Here is a 22,068-nt window from a genome sequence, read left to right as displayed (position 1 = left end):
TTATATTGTATATAAATATAGGATATATGAAATTTGATAGGTCGGATTAATAGCCCAAAAAATAGAATCTGTAGAAAGTTCCAACCTTCTATTTTAAAAAACTTGAAAGTTGGATAAAGTTGGTGAATATAGTCGGCTGATCCATATAAAATGTTGTCGTATTATTTTGCCCCATAAAGATTTTGCTTTTAACTGTTTTTTTTGTAGAATAAAGAATTTGTTTTAAAGCTTTCGACTTTAAAATAATGCACACCTTCTACTTTTCTTAGCACGCCGTATATAATTAGAACGGCCGGGAGCGGCCGACTATATCCTATAGCGGCCATATAACTGATTGATCGGAAATGCCATAACTTTGATGTTTTTAGACTTGGAGATTTGGGATTTTTATGGATTCTATTTTCTATAACCGAACTAATCCTATTGTAGCTGCCATATTACTGAAAAATCGGAATAATGCCAATTGATTGGACCTACCAAATTTCATTAGGGTCGACCGTCTACATTTTATAGCTACCATATGACTGAATGATCCGAATTTGGTATTTAAGAAAAATACCAAATTTATTATTTTTAAAGATAGAAGCTTGGGACTTTTTTTTATTTTGTATTCTAATAAATTGCTTAACTATTTCCGATATTTTTGATTTATATCCAATCTTAGCTTCAAGGGTCGCCCGATGTTACCTTTCCGTTTATTTTCAGTTTACAATTTCATTTAATTTATAATGATTCAAAAACTGGCTGGAATATTTTTTTTTAGTTGATTTTAGTTTTAAGAAAGAAAGGAAAGTATATATGTAAAGGGGAAATATCGAATAGAGTTTTCCGATGCCTTTGAGAATTTCATTATAACATAAATTTCGTTACAGTCACTTTCAAAAAATATGTAAATACATATTGTAAATATATGTTGTACATACATATGTATATGTAAATACACATATATTTTTTTTCTCACTATTACGTTAATTGTAAAAATTTCAAAAAAATGGAGAACACAGGTTTAAAAAAAAAATAAAATAAAAATAAAAATAAAAACAAACATTATTTTTTCATATTTTTTTGGAAAATGTCGCACCAGACATTTTTTCAGTGGGAAAAATGTTTAGATAAAAATGGAATAAGGCAACAATACCTTTCATTTCATTACCTTTCATTAGTCAACAAACGCACACAGAAAATTTTTAATTCTAGCATGCGGTTCGTAACCCGTGGTTTGCCGTCCACAGTGATAACTCTTCAATTGGAAAGTTATATATCGTGTTCCAGGTTATTCATTATCTACTTTTATGGATAATTCATCTATTTGGCAATGACTTCAGTTCTGCAGACAACTCAAAGTAAGTTAAAACATTTTTATAATTCTAAGTAATTTTTATTTATTTAAGAATTAAATTATAGACTAAATTTAGACAACATTTTTAACATAAAAGCATATACACGATTTACGATATAGGAATATCTTTAAATAAAAGTAAAAATATGTGTAGATGCTGCAGTTGAGAAATGATAGTGTGTTTATAAGGTGGTAATTTTATCGGTACAACTACAATAATATAATCTCAATTTCCTTGTATAATCAAAAAATTAATAAGCTTATAGTTCATTTTTTAGTATTCATCCCGCATTAGTTCTTTAAAAATTAATAATAATTTCTGTTGAATTCAAACTATCATACTATGTATTTCCGGAATTTCATTCTTGTCATATTATTTTTAGTGTGAATGCTGAAACAAGATATATTTCATGGAAATTTAAGGTTCGTATATCTGCTCAGGTTTTTTTGTTCGTTGTGTGAATAAATATCTATAGTGTGGGCATGGCAGACTGTGGGACTAAGAATTGCAGAACCGCAATGATGGACGAATTTCACAAGGTATAACGAAACTACTCCGATTTTTCATCACCCCTTTCTTCTCACTTTTACCCCTTTTATCTTAAAAACGCTTTAGCAGCAGAGGCTTATTGCGGTCGGCAAAAGCCGTGTTAATCCACTTTATGTCGGGCTTAGCAAATCGTACAGTCTGCCCATCCCCGCAAGAGCTCTCGCCCGCAAAAATACCCTTTAGTCTGACATTAGATCCGCTGCCGCAGGCGAGGGCGCTGCCCACGTCAAATTGGCATGCGTCAAACTTTGTGGCGCTGCACACACTGCTTGCATCAGCACCACAGTCACTGCGACCCTGCGCCGTGGTGTCTGTCACATGCATGATGGCGCCCTCCTCATGGACTGTCGGAGGAAAAAGGTTTGTGTGAGGATGATTGTGGTTTGTGGGATTGTTGGGGGTTACTTACTTGATAGTGCCTGTTTGCCCCATCCGGAGGTGACACATTGCTCAGATACCTGAGGGTCCTCGTCGCTAATGCATATAGGTTGAATGTGGGTTGCGAACTCCAGGCGCTTCTCGAGTCGGATAATAGCCAAATCATTAGCGTTGCTGGAGGGGTCGTACGATGGGTGCACATCTATGCTTTTGGCACCAGTCAACTGGAATGGTAATGGCTCGTTTGTGCTACCCAGTTCCCACTCACCGGCTTTGATGCGAATATCATTTACTGGGATTCTGAAAAGAGGTATTATTAGATCCCACAGAACTAATGACGTTAATCCTAATCGCTCACCCGTTGACGCAATTAGCAGAGGTCAGCACAAATTCGTCGCCTATTATTGCGCCGCCACAAAGCAATGTCTTGCTAGATTCGCGAAGAATCATAGCTTGCCACGGGATTTCGGCGAAGTTGGCATCTAAATCCTTGACTCCCGTAGGTTTTGTTCTGCAAAAGCAACAAAAAAAAAAAAAAATTAAACCTAAATTTAAAATGTAAACCTAAGGTAAATGTTATCCTACCGCTTGTTTCTTGTGGCGCACACGCCAGCCAAATTCACCGGCCAAGGGTCAACGTAATTCGGGTCCCGGCAGCACTTGCCAGGCGTTCCCGTCTCTATCTGAAGGCAGTCAGTTAAAGGAACACGGAATGCAGCTTCCATTGGTGTTAGCTCGATTGGAGTATCGGAAAGTACCCCAATGGCATTACAGTAATTTTCGGAGGTGCAGACTAGAGCCGAGGCGCATTTAGCGAAGTGTTTTGGAGTATTTGGCGTTTGAGGAGTTGGAAAGATTTGAGGCGACAGCTGGTCCTCTCCGCGATATATTGGCTTCTCATTCGACGGCTGGGGCACACGATCCTGTTCATAGTCTGGTTTTTCACGATGTGGAATTTCGTTGACCGAAACTGGAGGAAGGTACCCGTTGATGGGGCGGCGGGTTGGCAAAGGCTGGACTTGCGTTGGTTGGGGGCGTGGAGGCTGCGTCACAGCGCGGGCGGTTGTGGGAGGTGGCTGATAAACAGAACGCAGAGTGGTCTGCAGGGGTTGGTAGGCGGGGCGCCGAGTTGTCTCAGGCGGTAGGTATTTGTTGGTTGGCCGGGGGGCAGGTGTCGTAATGGTGGGCAGCGGGAGACGCGCAGTCTGGGTGGTGCGAACAGCGGGAACTGTTGGGTTGGTGGGTAGCGGAAAGGTCTTCTCCGGCAAGTTAAAAATATACCCCTCCTCTGTCAGTGTAGTCGATGGCATGCGGCAGCAAACATCGGGTTCGTAGCAGCGGTTGGGCTACAAGATATAAGAATTACTATTATTACTGCCAGATATTAGAAGAGTAGGTTTTCGGCCCTGATTGAACGTGGATGGAAACACACCGGGCAAGTAAAGGTGCAAGTAAGTGTATTAACATATTATAGGGCCGACCGCTGAACCTAACAATTTTTTCTGGTTAATATGTGGTGCTACCTGGTCGTTAATGTGGCCATCTCTGTCTGTCATGGATTCAGTGCTTGCCTTGAATGGTAAGCAAATAAAGCGCAGCTTCATGATTTAGAGTGACACACCGAAGGCGGACTCCATAAAATATTCCCCCGTTTTTCCTCCGGTACATTCGGGGGATATGGATGCAAAGTAGAGGTCTGCATGAATAGCTAAAAAGCGACATTCAAATGCACAACGTTGAAAATGAATTGAGTGAGATAGAATGCTAAGACGAAAATTAATGAATGAGTGAGTGCGACTGTGTAGGTCTCACTCGCACAACATTTGAGGGATGAAAACCGAATTGAATGAGTTAGAGTTACAGTTCGCATTCGAATTGTTTCGAATGCATTCTAGAATGTACGATACAACTATGCATATTTGCCTGTTTTTTTAGACGATGATAATCAAATAATTCAAAAGTGAATTAAGTCATTGATTTTTTTTCCAGAAATATTCATTATTATGCTGTATATTTTATTTTACATATTTTACTTATATAAATGTAAAAATATTTTCAATATTTATTGATAAATTATTTTCCAGCACAATTTTGCCGCTAAAAAAATTCGCAAAATAATTTAATTTGGAAAAACTAAACAATAAACACTAAGAAAATAATAATAACAGTTAAAAACCAAAGTAAAAAAACACTATCATAATTCACCTTTCGGTCAATTCCCTCATTATTAAAGAAGTATTTAAGAAGCGTTTTGCGCAACAGAAGAAAATAAATGAATGCATAGAGTGTGTTAAAAACCATTCGAGACATTCGGCTGCATTCCTCATTCCAAAAACACTCTTTTTACTTCCCACCCCAACTCACTCTGTTTCAAAGCAAGAGAATGCCCATGAGTTACAATGCTCTCTTACTCTCTCACTCCCTCTCACTCAATTCGTTGTGTCTCTTCCACTCATTCATTCTATTCCATTCGGATGTATTCTATGGCTGAGGCAATAAGAATGTATCCATGCAGACCTCTAATGCAAAGTCAAAGTGAGATCGCAGATGTGTACAGATGGGAGACGAGACTTGGACGAGACTTTTTTCATTGAAACTGTCAAGAAACGTGGGGGTGTTAGCAAAGTTGGCTGCACTGCACCCACGGAAATGATATTCACCATAAAATTTAGCACATTACGGCGAATAAAAATAATTTCTAACAGTGACTAAGTGTTTACCTATTTGCTGTTAAAATATTAAGCGACTCACGTACATGTATATGAATATTTGGGATTAAACTTTAAAATAAAATTTATTATTATTTTTAATTTATAAACAGTTCAGTTCAAATGTATCGCGTTCCAAAAAAGGCGACTAAAAAACTAAAAAACAAGATTTTACGATAAGAGATAAGGTAAGAGCTAACAGTTTAAAGATAAGAGTGATTTTTGTTGAATTTTTCTCGCCATTAACAGGTTTTATTAGCTTAGGCGAAGATTCCTATCCGTTTTAAATATATAAAAATAGATTTAGGCATGGCGATTATATCAAGTAGCGAAAAAGATTTTATGGGATAAGTTATTTACATATTTAAAAACAGGAAAAAAATGTTTCAGGCTCTATTAAACAAGTTTGAAGAGCTGCCCGCTTACGCAATTATAAAGATAATCATCAACTCTGTCGCCCACAAATGAATTTAACGGAATATTAGGGGGTGGCGAGCTACATTTTCGGTCGACACGGCCTTGGGTTCGGGCTTATTGTACAGATCCAAACTTTTGAGCCATTCCTAAGGTGGTAAGTAATGGAACATTCGTTACTGTTTTTCGGTCATTTACTACTTTTTCTTCTCCTGTAAATGTGTAAAAACTAAAACATTTTAAATATGCATAATTGGCTTAAATTTTAAAAGTAAAACTCAAAATCGCTTCTTTAATTATTTATTTCATATAAACAATTGTGTCCCCACATGACCACATGTTACATTAAACAAACATATTTATGTAGAAGGCATAGTCTAGTCGTCGAATCTTATTTACCATTTTAGACCCATTAAAACTTGTGCATAACAGAAAACTAAGTAATTCTAAAAATGAAAAGGCAGTTACTATCTGTCTTATCATTTTTTCTTTTGCCAATATCTAAAAGAGAGTACCGAAAAATTTATAAATTTTAGTCTTTTGTATCTATTGTAGTGACCCTTATACAATATAGTTTTCTAGCCAGCAGTACCAACACCAGAAGTAAAAAAAACACTTATGTTGGCATTAAATATAGGTATATAGTTTTCTAACTTTTTCTTCACCCAATCACTGAGAAGTAATTTGTACCATTTTTAGAATCCAGTATAAAAACATGATGGTAATGGATTTGTTACCAGAAGTCGTAAAAAAAAAAATTTTATAAATAAACATGCGGCCTGTTTTTCATTTGATAACAAATATTTTTCTAACTTTTTTGTCAACCGATAGCTGAAAAGTAATTTGTGGTTATTTGTAAAATATTTACCAGCAAAAAACCATGGGTTTAATAGTTGTAAAAAAAATAACTTATATTGAAACTGTCCATTATTTATTTAGTATGAAATATGTCTTCTAACTTCTTCGTGAACCAATGACTGAAAAGTAATTTGTTTTTAATAGTTTTCTATCATGATACCAGTATCAGCACCAGAAGTTGAAATTCCGTCTATTATTAATTTGGTATGAAATATGTGTAGTTTTCAAAGTCTTATTTTTTTAGTTCGACCGGACAACGTAGACACATAACCACAATATAAGAATAATCACGAATTATGAAAATAGCGCTTACTGAAAGTAGTCATTTTCTGTGATTAGATTTTATGCACACGTTATATTTATAAAGGCATCTCTTTAGGAAGCTTCATACATTGCATTTTATGAAATAACCGATGCTATTAAGAGTGACTAGTTGGGTAAGCAGTGCGGGACAAGGAGTACAATTGTGATCAATGACAAAAGACCGAAGGAGAAGGCACAATCCCTGCGTAACCTGAATCTTCTCCCCTGCCTCACCAATCTCTTCCACCTTATCGGTGTTGCCGCTGGCCATTGCATAGCTTATGATCAATCATTTTACCCCAAGATAATAATATTGCCAACAAAAACCACAAGCTACTTGTGTACCAACGACAGCTAAAATATGTAATCACCATCAACAACCAGCGGGGAGACTCAAAAATGCTTTTAATAAATGTTGTGGCTCGCCATACAAGATAACTTGTTCATCGTTTTTTTTATTAATGTCTCATAGATTGTCTGGTGCAATTTGTTAATAATGTTGAAATTACTATACGCGCATATACATTTTTAAAAATTATATTTTCGAGCCATTACCAAGTTCAGCGGAGGTAGCTACAGAGGCTACATAAAGTGGGTAATAGGTCATAACATACACTTTGATCACAAGTATGTACATATACCAATAGGTTGATGCGGCTGGCTTAGGAAAAGGTTACGCACTGATGCGGTTTTTGACAGTGGAATTTACGACATAAATGTTATGGACCAAACATGAAATTATTTTTACGGCCACATTAATGCGTCATAGTACAACACTAAATTCTCCAGTCTTTTTATTTTGCAGACAGAAGAGCCAAAATTTATATGCCTATAAATTGAGCAATTTTTTATTTGGTTGTTATGCGGGGTGCTATCTTGAGCTGGAGCTATTCAGAAACAAACCCCGCTGATCTGAGTAGCATGAAGTTGTTGCTTCTTAAAGTCAGTACCGGCCCTGAGGTGGTTAGCTTATGGTTGACCTGCCAGCCAGCAATTGTGACATAAGTTTGGCGCTTAAGTCTTTTGTTTATGCTACTTGCGATGCATCAGTGACAGGAGCCAGTTTTTAAAACCATTTATTTACGACCAAGCTAGATGCAACAAATGGGCATAGTCTTACACAAGACAAAAATTAATGTGAAGATGCTCTGAGCTTATAGGGCGCAATAACACGCATTTAATCGATTTCAAATTCATCACACACCATATTCCGATCGCAATGAAAGCTTCACGGCAGTCAAAATCAATAAAATAATAAAAATGATAATGATCATAAAATACACATTAAGACAAGGGAAGCCAAACTACAGAGCAAATCTGCACAACCGACCATGGAACGAACCACTTTTAAGCTCAGTCAACGACTGCACCCTTCCCACTCTTACTGTCCATGAGCTTGACCTAGACCTTGGGTTCACCTCTCAGGTTTATCACGATATAATAACCATGGAGGCGGCCGATATGCTCTGTTTAACTCAGCAAACTTCTCTGATGGGTTACGGTTTGAGACTTTTAGCTTTCGCATTGTAACCAAATAACCGGACTGGAATAAATTTGATCTAAAGGTTCGTGACATTTTCAAACTTCACATAATTTAGGTTGTAAAATTCATGTTCTAACACCAAAGATGATTTACTTTTAGTTAACTTTTTTTTTAATGCAAATGGATTTCTGCAGTATCGATAAATACACCAGACTAGTTCGAGGGAAAGAAAACTTTGTTGCAGTAGTCACTAGCACAGACGTTACTTTTTTATATTTCATTTACTGAGAGAAAATGAATTAGAGGACACATTTAAGAGTTTACAACTGCCTCAATTGCATTGTGCATGCCACTTTTAATTAACACCAAGCTACTTAAGCTTAATGGAATTAAAAAGAAGTCCCTCCCAAAAAACTTGTATTTAAAGTGGTCTAATTTAAATGAATTATTATAATCTTTAACAGTTATATCAATTATAATCAAAATTTAGTAGTTTGGGTGAACTACAAACAGCTCAATTGACTCTTTTCACTCGCACAAGGGCATGCGGTCATCATGTAACTGGTATTGCAGAAGTAACCGCTTTAATTCGACCTGCAGATGTTGTGGTGCCACATATTTCACTTGCTGCTCTTACTTTTTTAGGCGTTGCATGCAGCATCAGCAACGTCGAACGCAACTGACCCGTTTGGTTGGCCGTTGCATGTAAACAAATTATGCAATTGCGCATGTCTGGTAAAAATCTGAGATATCTCTTAGTCGCACCACCTGCCTTCGTTGCCGCCCGTTCTACCACGCATGTGGAGACTTCCATTTTGGTATCGAATCCTACCAAAGAGTGTCGACAAGGAGACTAATATAAATAATGAAATAAAGGAAACCGGAAAATGCTCACCGAAACCGAATGTCTTGTTTTCATACTAACTATAGAGGTAAAATGAAGATTCAGACAATTATATACAAACTTCAGTCAAAATTTAAACTATATACAAAGATTAAAACAATTATATGTATATATAGATATATACAAACGTTTAATAACAAAAATGGTAAATTAAAATGGGACCACTTAGAGAAAAAAATTTGAAACTCTACATAGACTTTGGTATAATTAAATATAATACAAAAACATTAAAATAGGGTTAGGGGACACATATTTTCGCACTAACGCCATAACAAAGTACTATACGTAAGAACTATTATAGTCGAATGTCTTGACTATCGAGAACGAAGTACCATAACCCGCCAAATAAGCATTTATGGCAAGTGAGTGTTTCGAGTCCTATGACAATGTCATTACTAATGGTTTATGGTACATGCTATGAAAATTGCAGCAGTACACAGTTCGCCCATTCGGAAAGCTGCGAATAGAGCTCACACGATTTACAATGCTCCATCCGCGATTGCTGGAGAACAATTTGCCATTTGGTGGATTGTGAGTAATTGTGTGCTAATAAGCTTTTGGTGCTTCGTTGGCTGCTAAGATGGTGTATTTGTTTTCAAGAGGGTTTCTTCATATTCGGCCGGAGCTTGTGAAATTCATGGCAACAGTTGCCGTCGAGTCTGATTTGGGCTACCAAAGTCGACTCTGTTGAGGTCGCTTTGTTTAGGCGATTGTCTCGTCATTTGTACAACGTCAGGCTGACTTTATGTTGCTACTTTGCGATGAGTATTACACTACCATCGTCGATTTCATGGGGAAACCCTGCGTACTAATGATGTTTAGCCATGCTGCGATCTTTTCCACTCTGAATTGCCCAAGTCACGGCGCCAGTGCTATTTGATGGCCATTAGCTATACTATCGGCCATTGGTTATCTCAAGGTATCTCAAGGACTTACCCCTTGCTTCTTAACGTAATTAATGGCAGTGATTTCGCCGCTGCGACAATTCTCCGGGGCCACACAGTCCGAATCTAAAGCACAGGACGCGAACGGTAGGGCTGTGGTTGTTGTTGTGGTAGTTGTTGATGGAGGCCGGTAAGAACAACAGATGTCGGTTTCCGGTTCGCAGTTCTAAGAAGAAAATGAAAATGATGTTAACTTGTGTCAGAAAGGCAAAAACATCGCGATGTCGCCAACTATATATTAACGCGTCAATGTCTAATTGCATGGTCAATGGTTTCTGGCGTCATGGCCAAAAGTTCATCAAAGTGCAGCCAAAGTGCTTGCATAAATGATGTGCTAAAAAGTGACCAGTCAGATACCCACAGCAGTTGCAGTTGGATTGAACTTTGCCGCCATCGCGCCTTTGGACCTTCGCTAAGATCTTACAAAATTTTTTTTTCGCTTGGCAAATAGTGCCTGTTGGTCAGCTGGCATTTAGCAAGTGAACAATTGAAAATTAATAACTTTGCCAGTCTGAGGCCAGAGATCAAGAGGTGCAACAGAAGCCAAAGGCGGAATCGTCTTGAAATGCATAAGAATCTAATGAAGTGCTGCCACAGACAGCTATTGCTAAAGGCAATAAATAACCTGCTCACACTGAAAACTGGCACTCTATACATTAGTCAGACCATGAGTATTACAAATTAAACTGTCCCGTCCTTCTTATTTATGTATGGTTTTATGGCTTCTAAAAGAGAAGAGCAAGAATCGAAAACACATTTGAATGTGTTTGGATGGTTCTCAAGTCTGGCCTTGACGGATGAGAATATTGTCTTGAACCTCATCTGATCATGCTAAATGGGTATAAAATAGCCCGGATATACTTATAGAGTACCAATTTCGTAGATGATCGTCAAAACCATTTCCAGTGTTGCTTGACAGCATTGTGATCATTCATTTTAGGGTACTGCTTCTTATATTTAAAGAATGGAATCTTTGCGGATTTTGGACAACTATTTACTATTCTAATATTGAGTAAATTTACCTAAAAATCTAAACATGTCAGTGTGAAACTATTAGACCCTATAACAGAGGGTATCAGTTTCTGCAGAAATGAACAATGTTAAGAACAGACCAGACAGGTCTAAATGATTATTAATATAATTTTTAATTGTGGAAGTCAATGACCTTCTACCGTTTTTTGACTAATAAACTATTATTAAAGGGGAAACATCACATGCGTCTGTTGCAATCGTCTAATTCGACTGCAAAAAAATTTTTCAATCATTATGGATTAACCCTAATTTTAAAATAATTCACCTCAACCACATGAACAGTTTCGGGCTTATTAGAGGGATTTTCAACCAAACAAAAATAATGGCAATTTCTTTAAAAATCAAATATACTGATTTTTAGTTTTATATATAAAACATTTATATAGGCCTTTTATTTAATATTTTATTTATACTTTTATTTTTATTGTATTAGTTCATTAAGACGCTATAGGATCTGCCCCGAACAGAGTTTATTTATTATAATTATATCAGGGCTCATTTATTTATTGGTAGATCAGTGGAAAGAAATAGTAGCATCGCCTTTTATGTTAATTTAAATAAATTTCCTTTCGTTGATTTACATAAAGAAGAGCGAACTTGGCGAGGGGCAATGAAACATGAACTTCGTTTTTTATTCCATTTTGGGCGATTACGAAATTACTGGCTGTCTGGTCTGCACGTATGTGGGGCTGGTATTCCGAACTTCGGTAATGACAAACCGGAAAATAACGGTAACTGTGCAAACAACTCTGTGGATCACAAACACAACAACCACCGAAAAGCAGATCAGGCGGACTAATCAAGCAAAACCACCATGGCAATATATCTCGCTTTATTGCTACAGATGGCTTTCCATTTTTTGGGTATAGGGCTTTGGCTCTGTAACCCGACTGGTAGACGGATCTGATTGGGGAATTGCTCGTAATGCGCCTGTTTAAGCTTAATTTGGTTTATCCCCCACGGGTAAAACCCACAAAAAAGAGCGTTATGCAAAAGACTATGTATTCCTCAAAGATATTAATAGACCACAAAGTTTCCCTAAATCAAAGTACTAAGAATGACACTTACTTGGATCCTAAGAACTTGCTGGCTGAAGAAGCCGTTCGAGCACTGTTCCTGGCGAACACACTGCTGGCCCTGGGCGCACTTCAAGTACTCCTTGGGGGGCAAATAGGTAGGACCTTGAAATGGCGATGCTTGTCGGCTAATAATAGCATGATTGAGGAAGACGTTCGACGTGGGGTTCACCGAAAACTGCGTTTCCCGGATTTCCCTTACACCGGTTTGGTATTGCCCATTGAGAAACATATTTTCCTGGTAGTCGCAGCTGCCGAGGGCCAGAACACATAATACTAGCAGTATAGTAGGCTGCTGTCGGTACCATGCCATTTTAGTATTGTTGGAATGTTGAATACTGAAAGATAAAAAATGAGAGAAGTGTAGAGATAAGCAAGAGATAACTACACTCTATTGATTTATTCGAAAAATTATTTGAGTTGAAAAAAAATCTTGAGTTCTTTGCCAATCTTGAGTTGAAAAATAAATAAATGCATAAATATATACATATGTACATATATAGTGTATAAAAATATTGTTTTTTGTGCTCATTTATTATGAGTACTTATTAATTGTAGTTTTGATGGGGATATCCAACCGTTTTAAAAACTGTTTTTGTCCCATTATTCCCACACGATAAGCGGGTCGAAAAAGTTGTTAAGATCAGTTGCTACTAAGGCAAGCAAATATTCCACATTTGAATATATTAATATCCGGGAGCTTCAAAAGAATTATAGTCTCTAAAGTTTTTGGGGTTTTTTCACAATTAAATTGTTTCTTGTGCCGTTCAACTCAAATAAAGCTTCTTGGTGCAGAAATTAAATTATTTAAATCTAAAAAATCAATCAAAACAGCCCCAATGTATTGCTCTTAAATTTTTGCGTTTCGGAATACGGGTACAGAAAACTGAACCCACTCAACAAAAATGTTAAGAAGAACTTTGCCATTATAAAAATCTGGCCAGCAAGAAAATATCTTATTAAGCTGAAATGCTGGATTCGTTCTGAGTGACTCAATGCTAAAAATAGATGAATAGCAGCAAGCCGCTCCAATCCATAGCCAAAAATAAAAATGAATACCTTACTACTTTTTGTGTATAGAAAAAATCAAATTGCTGTGTTTTACCCATAGAAAATTTGCATAAAATATTTTTTGACAGCGTGAGCGACTATTAATTTTGCTTGGCAAATTAGAAATTTTTGTAAATTTCTACTTTCTATTTCATGAGCTTAGAATGTATGCGTCTTAAATAATTTTTTGTTTTTCTTGAGGCTTTCCGTTGACACACTTTCTACTAATAATAATGGGTATAGAGTAGAGGTGGTCAAAAACGGGCAATTAACCAAAATACGAAGGGTCAATAGTTTTAAGCTTTTTGTTTTTACTATTTTTATGGCTAATAAAAATGACAAAACATTAGAAAAACACAAAATACCAAAAAAATAAACAATAATGTCAATTAAAAAATTATGGTATTATTTTTATGGAAAGGACAATTTCTAAATTTCTTACAAAGGACATCGCTGGGTCCGCAAGTATTCTTCTACAATTTTTCTCTATTTTTTGCTTTAATTTTTTTCATTTTTCTACATGTATCTTTATATTTTTGTTGCATACACCATATTTCAAATAAAATCTTCACTTGCTGAATTTTGCAACAGTACAAAACAAGAAAATGCTTAAATCGGATCCCTAGAAAATAAATTTTGGCCTGCAATGGAATAGTTGGATCCAAAGCAATCCGAAATAGCTGTTGACGAGAATTAATGAAACTATCCATCAATCACTCAACCGCAAATGAATTTAATTTCCAACCACAAAAGGCTACGACTGGGCCTGCCTACTATTAGCCTACAGCCCAATTGGGCCTTAGGCATTGCAGCATCAGTGGATGGGTGAAATCCGTCGGAGATCAAGTTTTAATTTTACAGATGTCCTTGTGATATTCACGTAACCGCCGACCGGAAAAGACAAGTATTTTGGCACACGGACAATAGACCCCGACTCATAGTCTTATTCTTACATTAATATAACGAAAATCTCCCGAGCGCGAGCGCGAACGAACAACTTGATTTGATTGTGAATTTGATTGAATATTTAACCGTGATCGTCGCTTTTATATCTACTCAGCAAAGCTGCCGCGACCTGTTGCGGTTGCTGCGCAGCTCAGGTCGCAGCGGCAGCATCTCAGGTGAGTCAAAGCCAGGTGAGTCCAAGCCAGGTGCTCTCTTCTCTAGCTCACTTTCGATTCGGCTGAGACGCTGCAGAAGATCGCTTGTCTCACAGGAGAGGAATCTGTGAGAAGAGAAACACCTAAGATTTTATTCGTCAGCTTTTGGCTTGGGAATTCCATGGGCTTTACATTTTATTAGTATGGCTTTGGGATATTTTTGGTGTTCTTACTAATTGATTTTAGTTTCAAGTTCTCAGTTTGAAATTGGACTGGGCAAATAGCTTAGTGGCATTCTATTTCACAAAATGGAAATTTTATGTTTTTGGTTTAAAGTCATGAATGCGGAAACCTACTAATTGAGGCCTTTAGAGGAAACACAAATAACTTATACTGCATCACAATTTTTTATTAAATCAAACTGAACTGAAAAGTTAAGTTTTACATATGTATATGTGCAATATTTTTGTATACATATGTTACATTTCTGATTTTCTGACTTCTTAAGCTCCTTTAGCTTACAAATTTCACATAATATTATTTTAAATGATCATTTAATTTGTTTGTATATTTTGACAATCTAAGTTTAGGGCGTTGCGGTACTGCTTAAAGTTTAAACAATGCACATACTGAATTACTGAGAAAAACCACAACACTCAATATGAACAATTGACGAGGATAAGCTAACATAACGAAACGTTGTTGCACAAATTTGGTAACTCAATTTATCGGACTATATCTTAATAAAATGATTGTCCGAGATTGTCCAAAAGTTTCTTCCATCTCAGGTGATATCTCTGAAAACTAAATAAATAAATAACAAACAAAATTACATAACTGCATTGGTAAGCCTATTTTAAACGAGGCCAAAGTGAATATTGTGCAAAATTTGCAACATTGGAATCAATATTACAGGTTTTCAAAGCGATTTGAATGGGAAATTAAAGGATCGGAATCGTACACATTAATCATAACATTGATATGCATCGCGAGCTTGGAGTTGCCCTTGTGGCGGATACCTTACATAAAGAAGCAGATAGATGCCATTAATCTCCAGACTTCTTAGACACCTTTAGCTTTTATCAAGTAGACTAAGGAATCGTTAATACAGACAGAAGGACATGGCTGAATCGAATTAACTGTTAATGCTGTTCAAGGATATACATATAATATACTTTATGGCGTCCGAGATGATTCCTTTTCTTTGTTAGTTACATTCACACTTGTACTCTACGAGTACCGTGTATCAAAAAAAGTGGTCAACGGAATTACACGGCCTACGTAACTCAGTTATGGTTAACTAACTATTATAATTTAAACTTTAAAGGTATGGATTCTAAGCAAATTTTGGTTGCATATACTTGCGCTTGGGAAAAACAACAACAACAAACATATGGCCATACTACCGATGTAGACTAAAAAGTCTTTAGCTCCTCTAAAAATTTATTGACAAAATCTTCCTGTACTGGGGCAACAGAAATTCGCGATTTGTGGAGCGGTAGGGGGCGTGGCAATATTTAAAAAAAACTTTAACTGCATGTTCAAGTAATCTACTATCTCTTATAGTCTCTGAAATCCACGTGTTCAAACGGACGGACGGACAGACAAATATGGCATTATTGACTCGGCTGATGATGCTGATAAAAAATATATATACTTTATGGGGTCGGAGATGCTTCTTTCTTTATGTTACATCTATTTACACGACTACAATATACCCTTTTGATGCTCAGCATAAGATGAATGGTTAGTGCTTGTACTCTACGAGTACCAGGTATAAAAATTGTATTTTGCCGCCGTCTGTATTGATTGGGGTGTGGAAAAGACTGAATTTTTGTTACAAGCGCCAAGGCTACTTTTCGACCGACATATATATATATTGCGAGTATATTTTTTGTAGCGAACTCCCTTTAATGCCAATTATTTTTTAAATGCAATAGTAACAATGACGTTTTCAAAAATGATAACAATTGGTACCTGTGAAACGAGCACTGTTGGTATTTTTTTATGAATTAAATATTTGTATACCCTTGCAGAGGTTATTAAATTTCTGGTCAAATATGTGCAATGCAATACAGGAGACATCTCCGATCCCTTTCAAAATGATCTTAACCGACAAATACCACATTTTCGGCAGAAAATTTTTATGAATAACTAATAACAAATGTCCATATTGGGGTGGACAAACAAATTATTTAAAAATTTAATAAAATTGTTGCATTAAGTCACTTTATTTGATAGAAAAAAAGGAAACGACTAAAACTAATATTTTCTTTGGAAAAAAAATCCTTTTTTTGTACTACAAAAATAACAAGTAAAAAATAAAATTTTGATTATGCAGTCTGGAAGCTTCCACTACTAACACCTATAATATAGGTGTCTGTTGTCCAAATCGTTGTACTTATAAAATAGGACAACGATATTGAATCGGATAGAAATCAGGACTACTGCCTGGCCAGTCTAATTTTGATATTCGATTTTTCTGCAAAAAAATGTATTACCTAAATTTAAAAAAAAAATACTAGAAATTTAAAACTTTAATTATTGTTTAAACAAATCCTGAAAGATTATGTTTGGGGCATGAGAAAGACGCTCCTTCATTGAGGGTAGAAGGTGACGATTCAGAACACCTTGGAACTTTTCAGCATTTACAGTTCCATCAATTAATGCCAGATCACCAACGCCATAGTAAGAAAAGCATCCCCGGACCATTCGAGATGCTCCTTGCCTGACCTTTCGCCATAAACAATTATTTTTGAAGCGTTTGTCGCGTTTGGGGCGCACCTAGCTCATACTATTGTAAGACAAATGGATTATTTTGGTGTCGTTAAAAAAAAATGACGTTTCGCCAATAATGTACAGTCTAAGATTCATGCATTTTGACCAACTGTAGTCTTTTCTGGAGCATTTTTACGGTCAAGACTGGGTTTTTCGCTGTTCGCCAGCCATGAAGTCCTGCCTCCTCAATGTTCCTTCGAACGGTTCGAGTGCTTATTTCGACTCCTTTCAACTGGAAAAACTTACTTCTTACATGTTTTGCTGATTTGAAACGATCAGTCATGCCTAATGGTGAATGAATTCGAACCGTGGTAGTTGGTCTTCTTTTTCTTTCCTGATCCTGGCAAATGCTTTAGAGTTCTGGTTTTCTCAAAATTTTGTAAGAAATCCTCGAAAGAAGACTCAATAAGTCCAACGTTAGAGCTTATTCCTCGGAAGCTTAAGATTTTCGATTGTAAGGCCAATATGGCCCCTTGAAAATTTTCAGTCATTTTCGACATATTTAAAAAAAAATTTTTTTCAACATAAGAAGTTTAATAATTTAAAAAATGCTTTCAGATCATGAAAGCCAAATACCTTGAAAATTTCAACTCGATATAATAACACGCGCTCCTACCAATCTAATGCAAAGTTCACATTTAGTGCAAGTACTATAAGTGTCCGGATTTCATTGTCCGCTACTGTATCTGCACATTTGAGGTGCACCACAAAATTTATATGGCGCAAAGATTGCCCTACTAAAAACCACAAAAAACATTTGTACAATTGTCAAAAGTAAGCTTTTGTACTCATAATTATCTACTTTACTACATATGTACATTCAGCATGAATAAAGCATGACTTGTTGAATTAGAGAAGAGCGTATCGAATCCTAAACAAAAAATTTTAAAGAAATCGCTTTTATTTTAAAATCTGTACAGTAATCCAAAAGTACATTTTGGGTTTTATTTGGTAGTCAAAAAGGCTTGAATTTCCAAAATATGTAATTACCAGACGTTATAGCGGTTTACGTCAAAGCATGTTTGCTTTGGAATTTTTTTCTCCAAATGTCAAAAGCTGAAATTTTTCAAAAACCATTGAGTAAATTGACTTATCAATAAAATAAGACTAAGTTTTAAAGTTAGATTGCTGAATTTGTGTTACAGTTTTGATATTATATTATATTATAAATAGATATAAACAGGATACAAAGATTTACCCAAGTCTCACGGTGGGATATATAATATAATATAATATAATATAATAATATTCTTATAATAATAATAATAATAATATACGATAACGTTTTAGGTATGTTGGGTTTTTTTCAAGTTAAAACCCGAAAGCCGTCATAACCTAACCTAACATACCCTGTGGAATTATTTTTCTTACAATGCACTATGGGCAAAAAAACCAAAATGCCCTATTTTTACCATTTTTGAAGATAGAAACACGAAACTTTTTACATATATCCAAAAAAATAAAGATAAAATTTTGAATTTTTTTTTTTTAAGTTGGTCTACGCCTACGTTTCCGCAGACATTACCATAAAGTTGCAATTATTGATTTTTATACCCTTGCAGGAATATTCTAATTTTGGTCAAAAGTGATCAGGTGATATTCTTGATCAGGATCACCGCCTGAGTTGATATATGCACGTCCGTCTGTCCGTCTGTCTCTCCTTCTGTCTGTTTCTACGCAAACTAGTCTCTCAGTTTTAAAGCTATCGACTTAAAACTTTGAACACCCTTCTTTCCTTTGCCCGCAGTATATAAGTCGGAACGGCCCGGATCGGCCGACTACATCCTATAACTGCCATATAACTTATTGATCGGAAATGCTATAACTTTGGTGTTTTTAGAGTTAGAGAGTTCATATTTAACGTGAGAGCTATAAATAATACGACATGCCAAGTTTCATAAGGATCGGCCGACTATATCCTATAGCTGCCATATAACTGAAAATGATCGGAAATGACCCCACTTTCGTGTTTTTGAAGATAAAAAGCTGGAACTTAGTACGGATTATAGTTTTGGTCATTTGATCCAACCTACCAAATTTCATAAGAATCGGCCGACTATATCTTATAGCTGCCATATAACTGAACGATCGAAATTGACCCAACTTTGTTTTTTTTTGAAGATAGAAAGCTGAAACTTAGTACATATTCTATTTTTGGTCAGTTAATCCAACCTACCTTTGGATAGCTTTTAGCTTAGCTTAGCTTTTCTTTCTTGTTTTAAAATATTTTAACATAATATATTTAATAAATGTGCACTAAATATATTTAGTCAATATATTTTTGGGAAATTTGCATTATAAAGTTAAAAATTAAATTAACAATTAGTTAGAGTTAGAGTTCAGAATAGGTTATTTAATCTTGTTCTGGTCTGCGTTTTAATTTCATTTTAGTAACTTCCGAATAAGGGGGATAAATATTGCATCCATGGAGCTTACTTATGGCTTTTATATTAGTATATTGTAGTTTTACAAATTAAAAAAAATTTTTTTTTTGAATTAAAAAGGCTAAAGCATTTTCTAGACTTATTGTTGTTATCTCTTACGGCTTAAGTTGATTCGTCATACCAGCTATATTTTCTCTATTTAATGCTTTTTGGCGTAGAGGAGAAGTGTCGCCCGTTTTCAATTTTGCAACAGTGGCATGGAATCTTCAGTTTTATCGAACAGATCAGATGCCAATTTCCATTTAACCTTGGTTCTGCCTCAGTGTATACCATCTTTAAGAAACTCAATTTTTAAAGATGATGTGAGCCATTGCGCATGATTTTCTTTAAAACGGCCTGGGTGTGTGCATGCCGAAATCTCTTGTTCTTGGACATTTCGAATGTTACAGACAGTTAACATCTTTACTAGACTTTTTTTGACGTTGAATTAAAAATAATTTAAACGAACTTGATCGGTGCGGGACTCACAAAGGTCCAAATTCAAAAACATATGTACATATTTACGTATATATACGAGAAATACAATACACTTTTGTACAAAATCGAATGTGGTTGATGGTGGTCTAGTAATTACTTATAACTAATTTCTGATTAATTAGCAACCTTGGAAACAACCAAAGTATAACCAGTTTCGGTATTAATCAGAAGAGTTCTGGCATAGAAATTTAATAAAAACATCGATAAAATAATAATATCTAAATTATGCTAATTGCTCAGACGCCTCTTTATATTGCCGGCGTTCCGTCGACCCATTATGTCAGCTTACCGGAGCCTCACAAATACATAACATGTGCAAGTTTATGTTTCGAAAAATGTGGAGCGCAGGGATGTAGAAGCACACACAGTGCTTCTATTTAATCGTGAATCTACATATGTATGGACATGTAGTATATACTATCGTGTCTAGTATGTACTATAGTATAGTTTAATATATATTGGAGGTATTAGATAAATGTATGTATGTATATGGAAAGCTAACAGAGAGAAAATGAACTGGTCACTATACATATTCAGCCAGCAAACAGTAGCTTTTATGTGTTTATTAGCACTCAGTTTTATGAAGAAACCCTGAAAGCGATCTGTGCAGATCTTATAGTTTTTATACCCTTGCAGAGGGTATTATCCAAAAGTCAAAAGTGTGCAACGCAGTGAAGGAGACATCTCCGACTTTATAAAGTTTTTATATTCTTTATCAGGATCACCTCCTGAAATGATATAAGGGTGTCCGTCTGTCTGTCTGTTTCTACGCGAACTAGTCTCTCAGTTTTAAAGCTATCAACTTTAAAACTTTGCACCCACCCTTCTCTTCTTTGCACGAAGTATATTGTATGTATGTCGGAACGGCCGGGTTCGACCAACTATATCCTATAGCTGAAATATAACTGATTGATCGGAAATGCTATAACTTCGGTGTTTTTAGAGTTAAAGAGTTCGAATTTTGTATGAATGCTATTTTTGGCAAATTAATACGACATGCCGAATTTCATAAGGGTCGACCTTTATCCTATAGCTGCCATATAACTGAAAAATCGGAAATGTCCCAACTTCGTGTTTTTGGAAAGATGGAAAGTTTTAAGTTGGTACAGATTCTATCTTTGGTCAGTTCACCCGACCTACCAAATTTCATAACTATCGGCCGACTATATCTTATAGCTGCCATATAACTGAACGATCGGAAATGGTATTTATTGCTTAGTAAAAATAAAAACTTTGGTTTTTTTGAAGAGAGAAGTATGGGACTTATTTTAATTTATTTTATGGAATAATTGGTAATTTTATGAAATTCTCAATTTTATGAAGTTTTAACTGCAAGGGTAAATCAACTTCGGCTCCACCCGAAGTTAGCTTTCCTGTCTTGTTTTTGTATAAAAAAAAGAATGCGAAATATAAATAGTTTTTACTTTGTTCCAATTCGAGTAAGGCTAAATTAGGTTGGAGCTCCAATTTTATTGCCATGCTAAAAATACTACTCTTGAAGTCATGAGCAACGATCTACCATAGTTATCACTTAAAAACAAAAAAAAAACAAAAAAATCAATAATAATATTCATAAATAATAAACCTATAAATAATAAAATTTATGGTCATGCCACCGAGTCGACATGACCATTTGACCTATCGATCTGTTTCTCTTCAAACCTCATTAAACTTTTATGTCCTATAGTTGAAATTTTTCATGGTAATGAACATGGCTTAAATGCAAGGGTCTCAAAAGAATTTTACAAATTCTATTTTGTTTGGATTATATCATTGTCATATAACTGTCATATAACTCAGTTGTAAATAGTTGGAAATTTCTTACTTTTTGTAGTTTTTAAGATAAAATGTTGCTTTTTGAAGTGCAAGATTATCAGAGATGCTACACAAAACACTTTCACTCAAATTTTGCTTCAATTTAAATTTAGGGCAGTGGACGGCAGTCAATACATTGATATGATTTTAACGCATTAGTATTAGTAACGAATATACTATAGGAAATTTGACACCTTTTTCTGCCCAAAAATCATTTTTTGAAAGTTAAAGGATTTAAATAATTTTAGCTACATATCATACACAATAGATCAATTTTGTATCTTTCACACCAGATATTTCCATAGATGGCGCCACTGCGAAGAAAACAGCTGTTAAAAATGTAAAATGAATAAAAAAAATAATAATTTTTGAAATGAACATTTTTCAGTGAGGTTTGTATTATGTGTTTGTGTAT

At 35.5% G+C, this 22,068-nt stretch overlaps 1 protein-coding gene across 1 annotated transcript; it reads right to left on the bottom strand.

Annotated features, from left to right (window-relative positions):
* Positions 1-1,356: 1,356 nt before the first annotated feature.
* On the bottom strand, positions 1,357-14,065 carry scaf (scarface). Its single transcript, XM_017248633.2, has 7 exons — positions 13,993-14,065; positions 11,982-12,327; positions 9,874-10,047; positions 2,853-3,613; positions 2,626-2,778; positions 2,299-2,567; positions 1,357-2,233 (listed from the first exon to the last, which is right to left on the bottom strand). Exons 2-7 carry the CDS (start codon positions 12,300-12,302, stop codon positions 1,941-1,943), a joined length of 1,971 nt encoding a protein of 656 aa, XP_017104122.2. The 5' UTR covers positions 12,303-12,327; positions 13,993-14,065; the 3' UTR covers positions 1,357-1,940.
* Positions 14,066-22,068: the final 8,003 nt, after the last annotated feature.

This window comes from Drosophila bipectinata, chromosome 2R, assembly GCF_030179905.1.
Source record: "Drosophila bipectinata strain 14024-0381.07 chromosome 2R, DbipHiC1v2, whole genome shotgun sequence".
Classification (NCBI taxonomy): domain Eukaryota; kingdom Metazoa; phylum Arthropoda; class Insecta; order Diptera; family Drosophilidae; genus Drosophila; species Drosophila bipectinata.
This window is presented reverse-complemented; position numbering and strand designations above follow the sequence as displayed.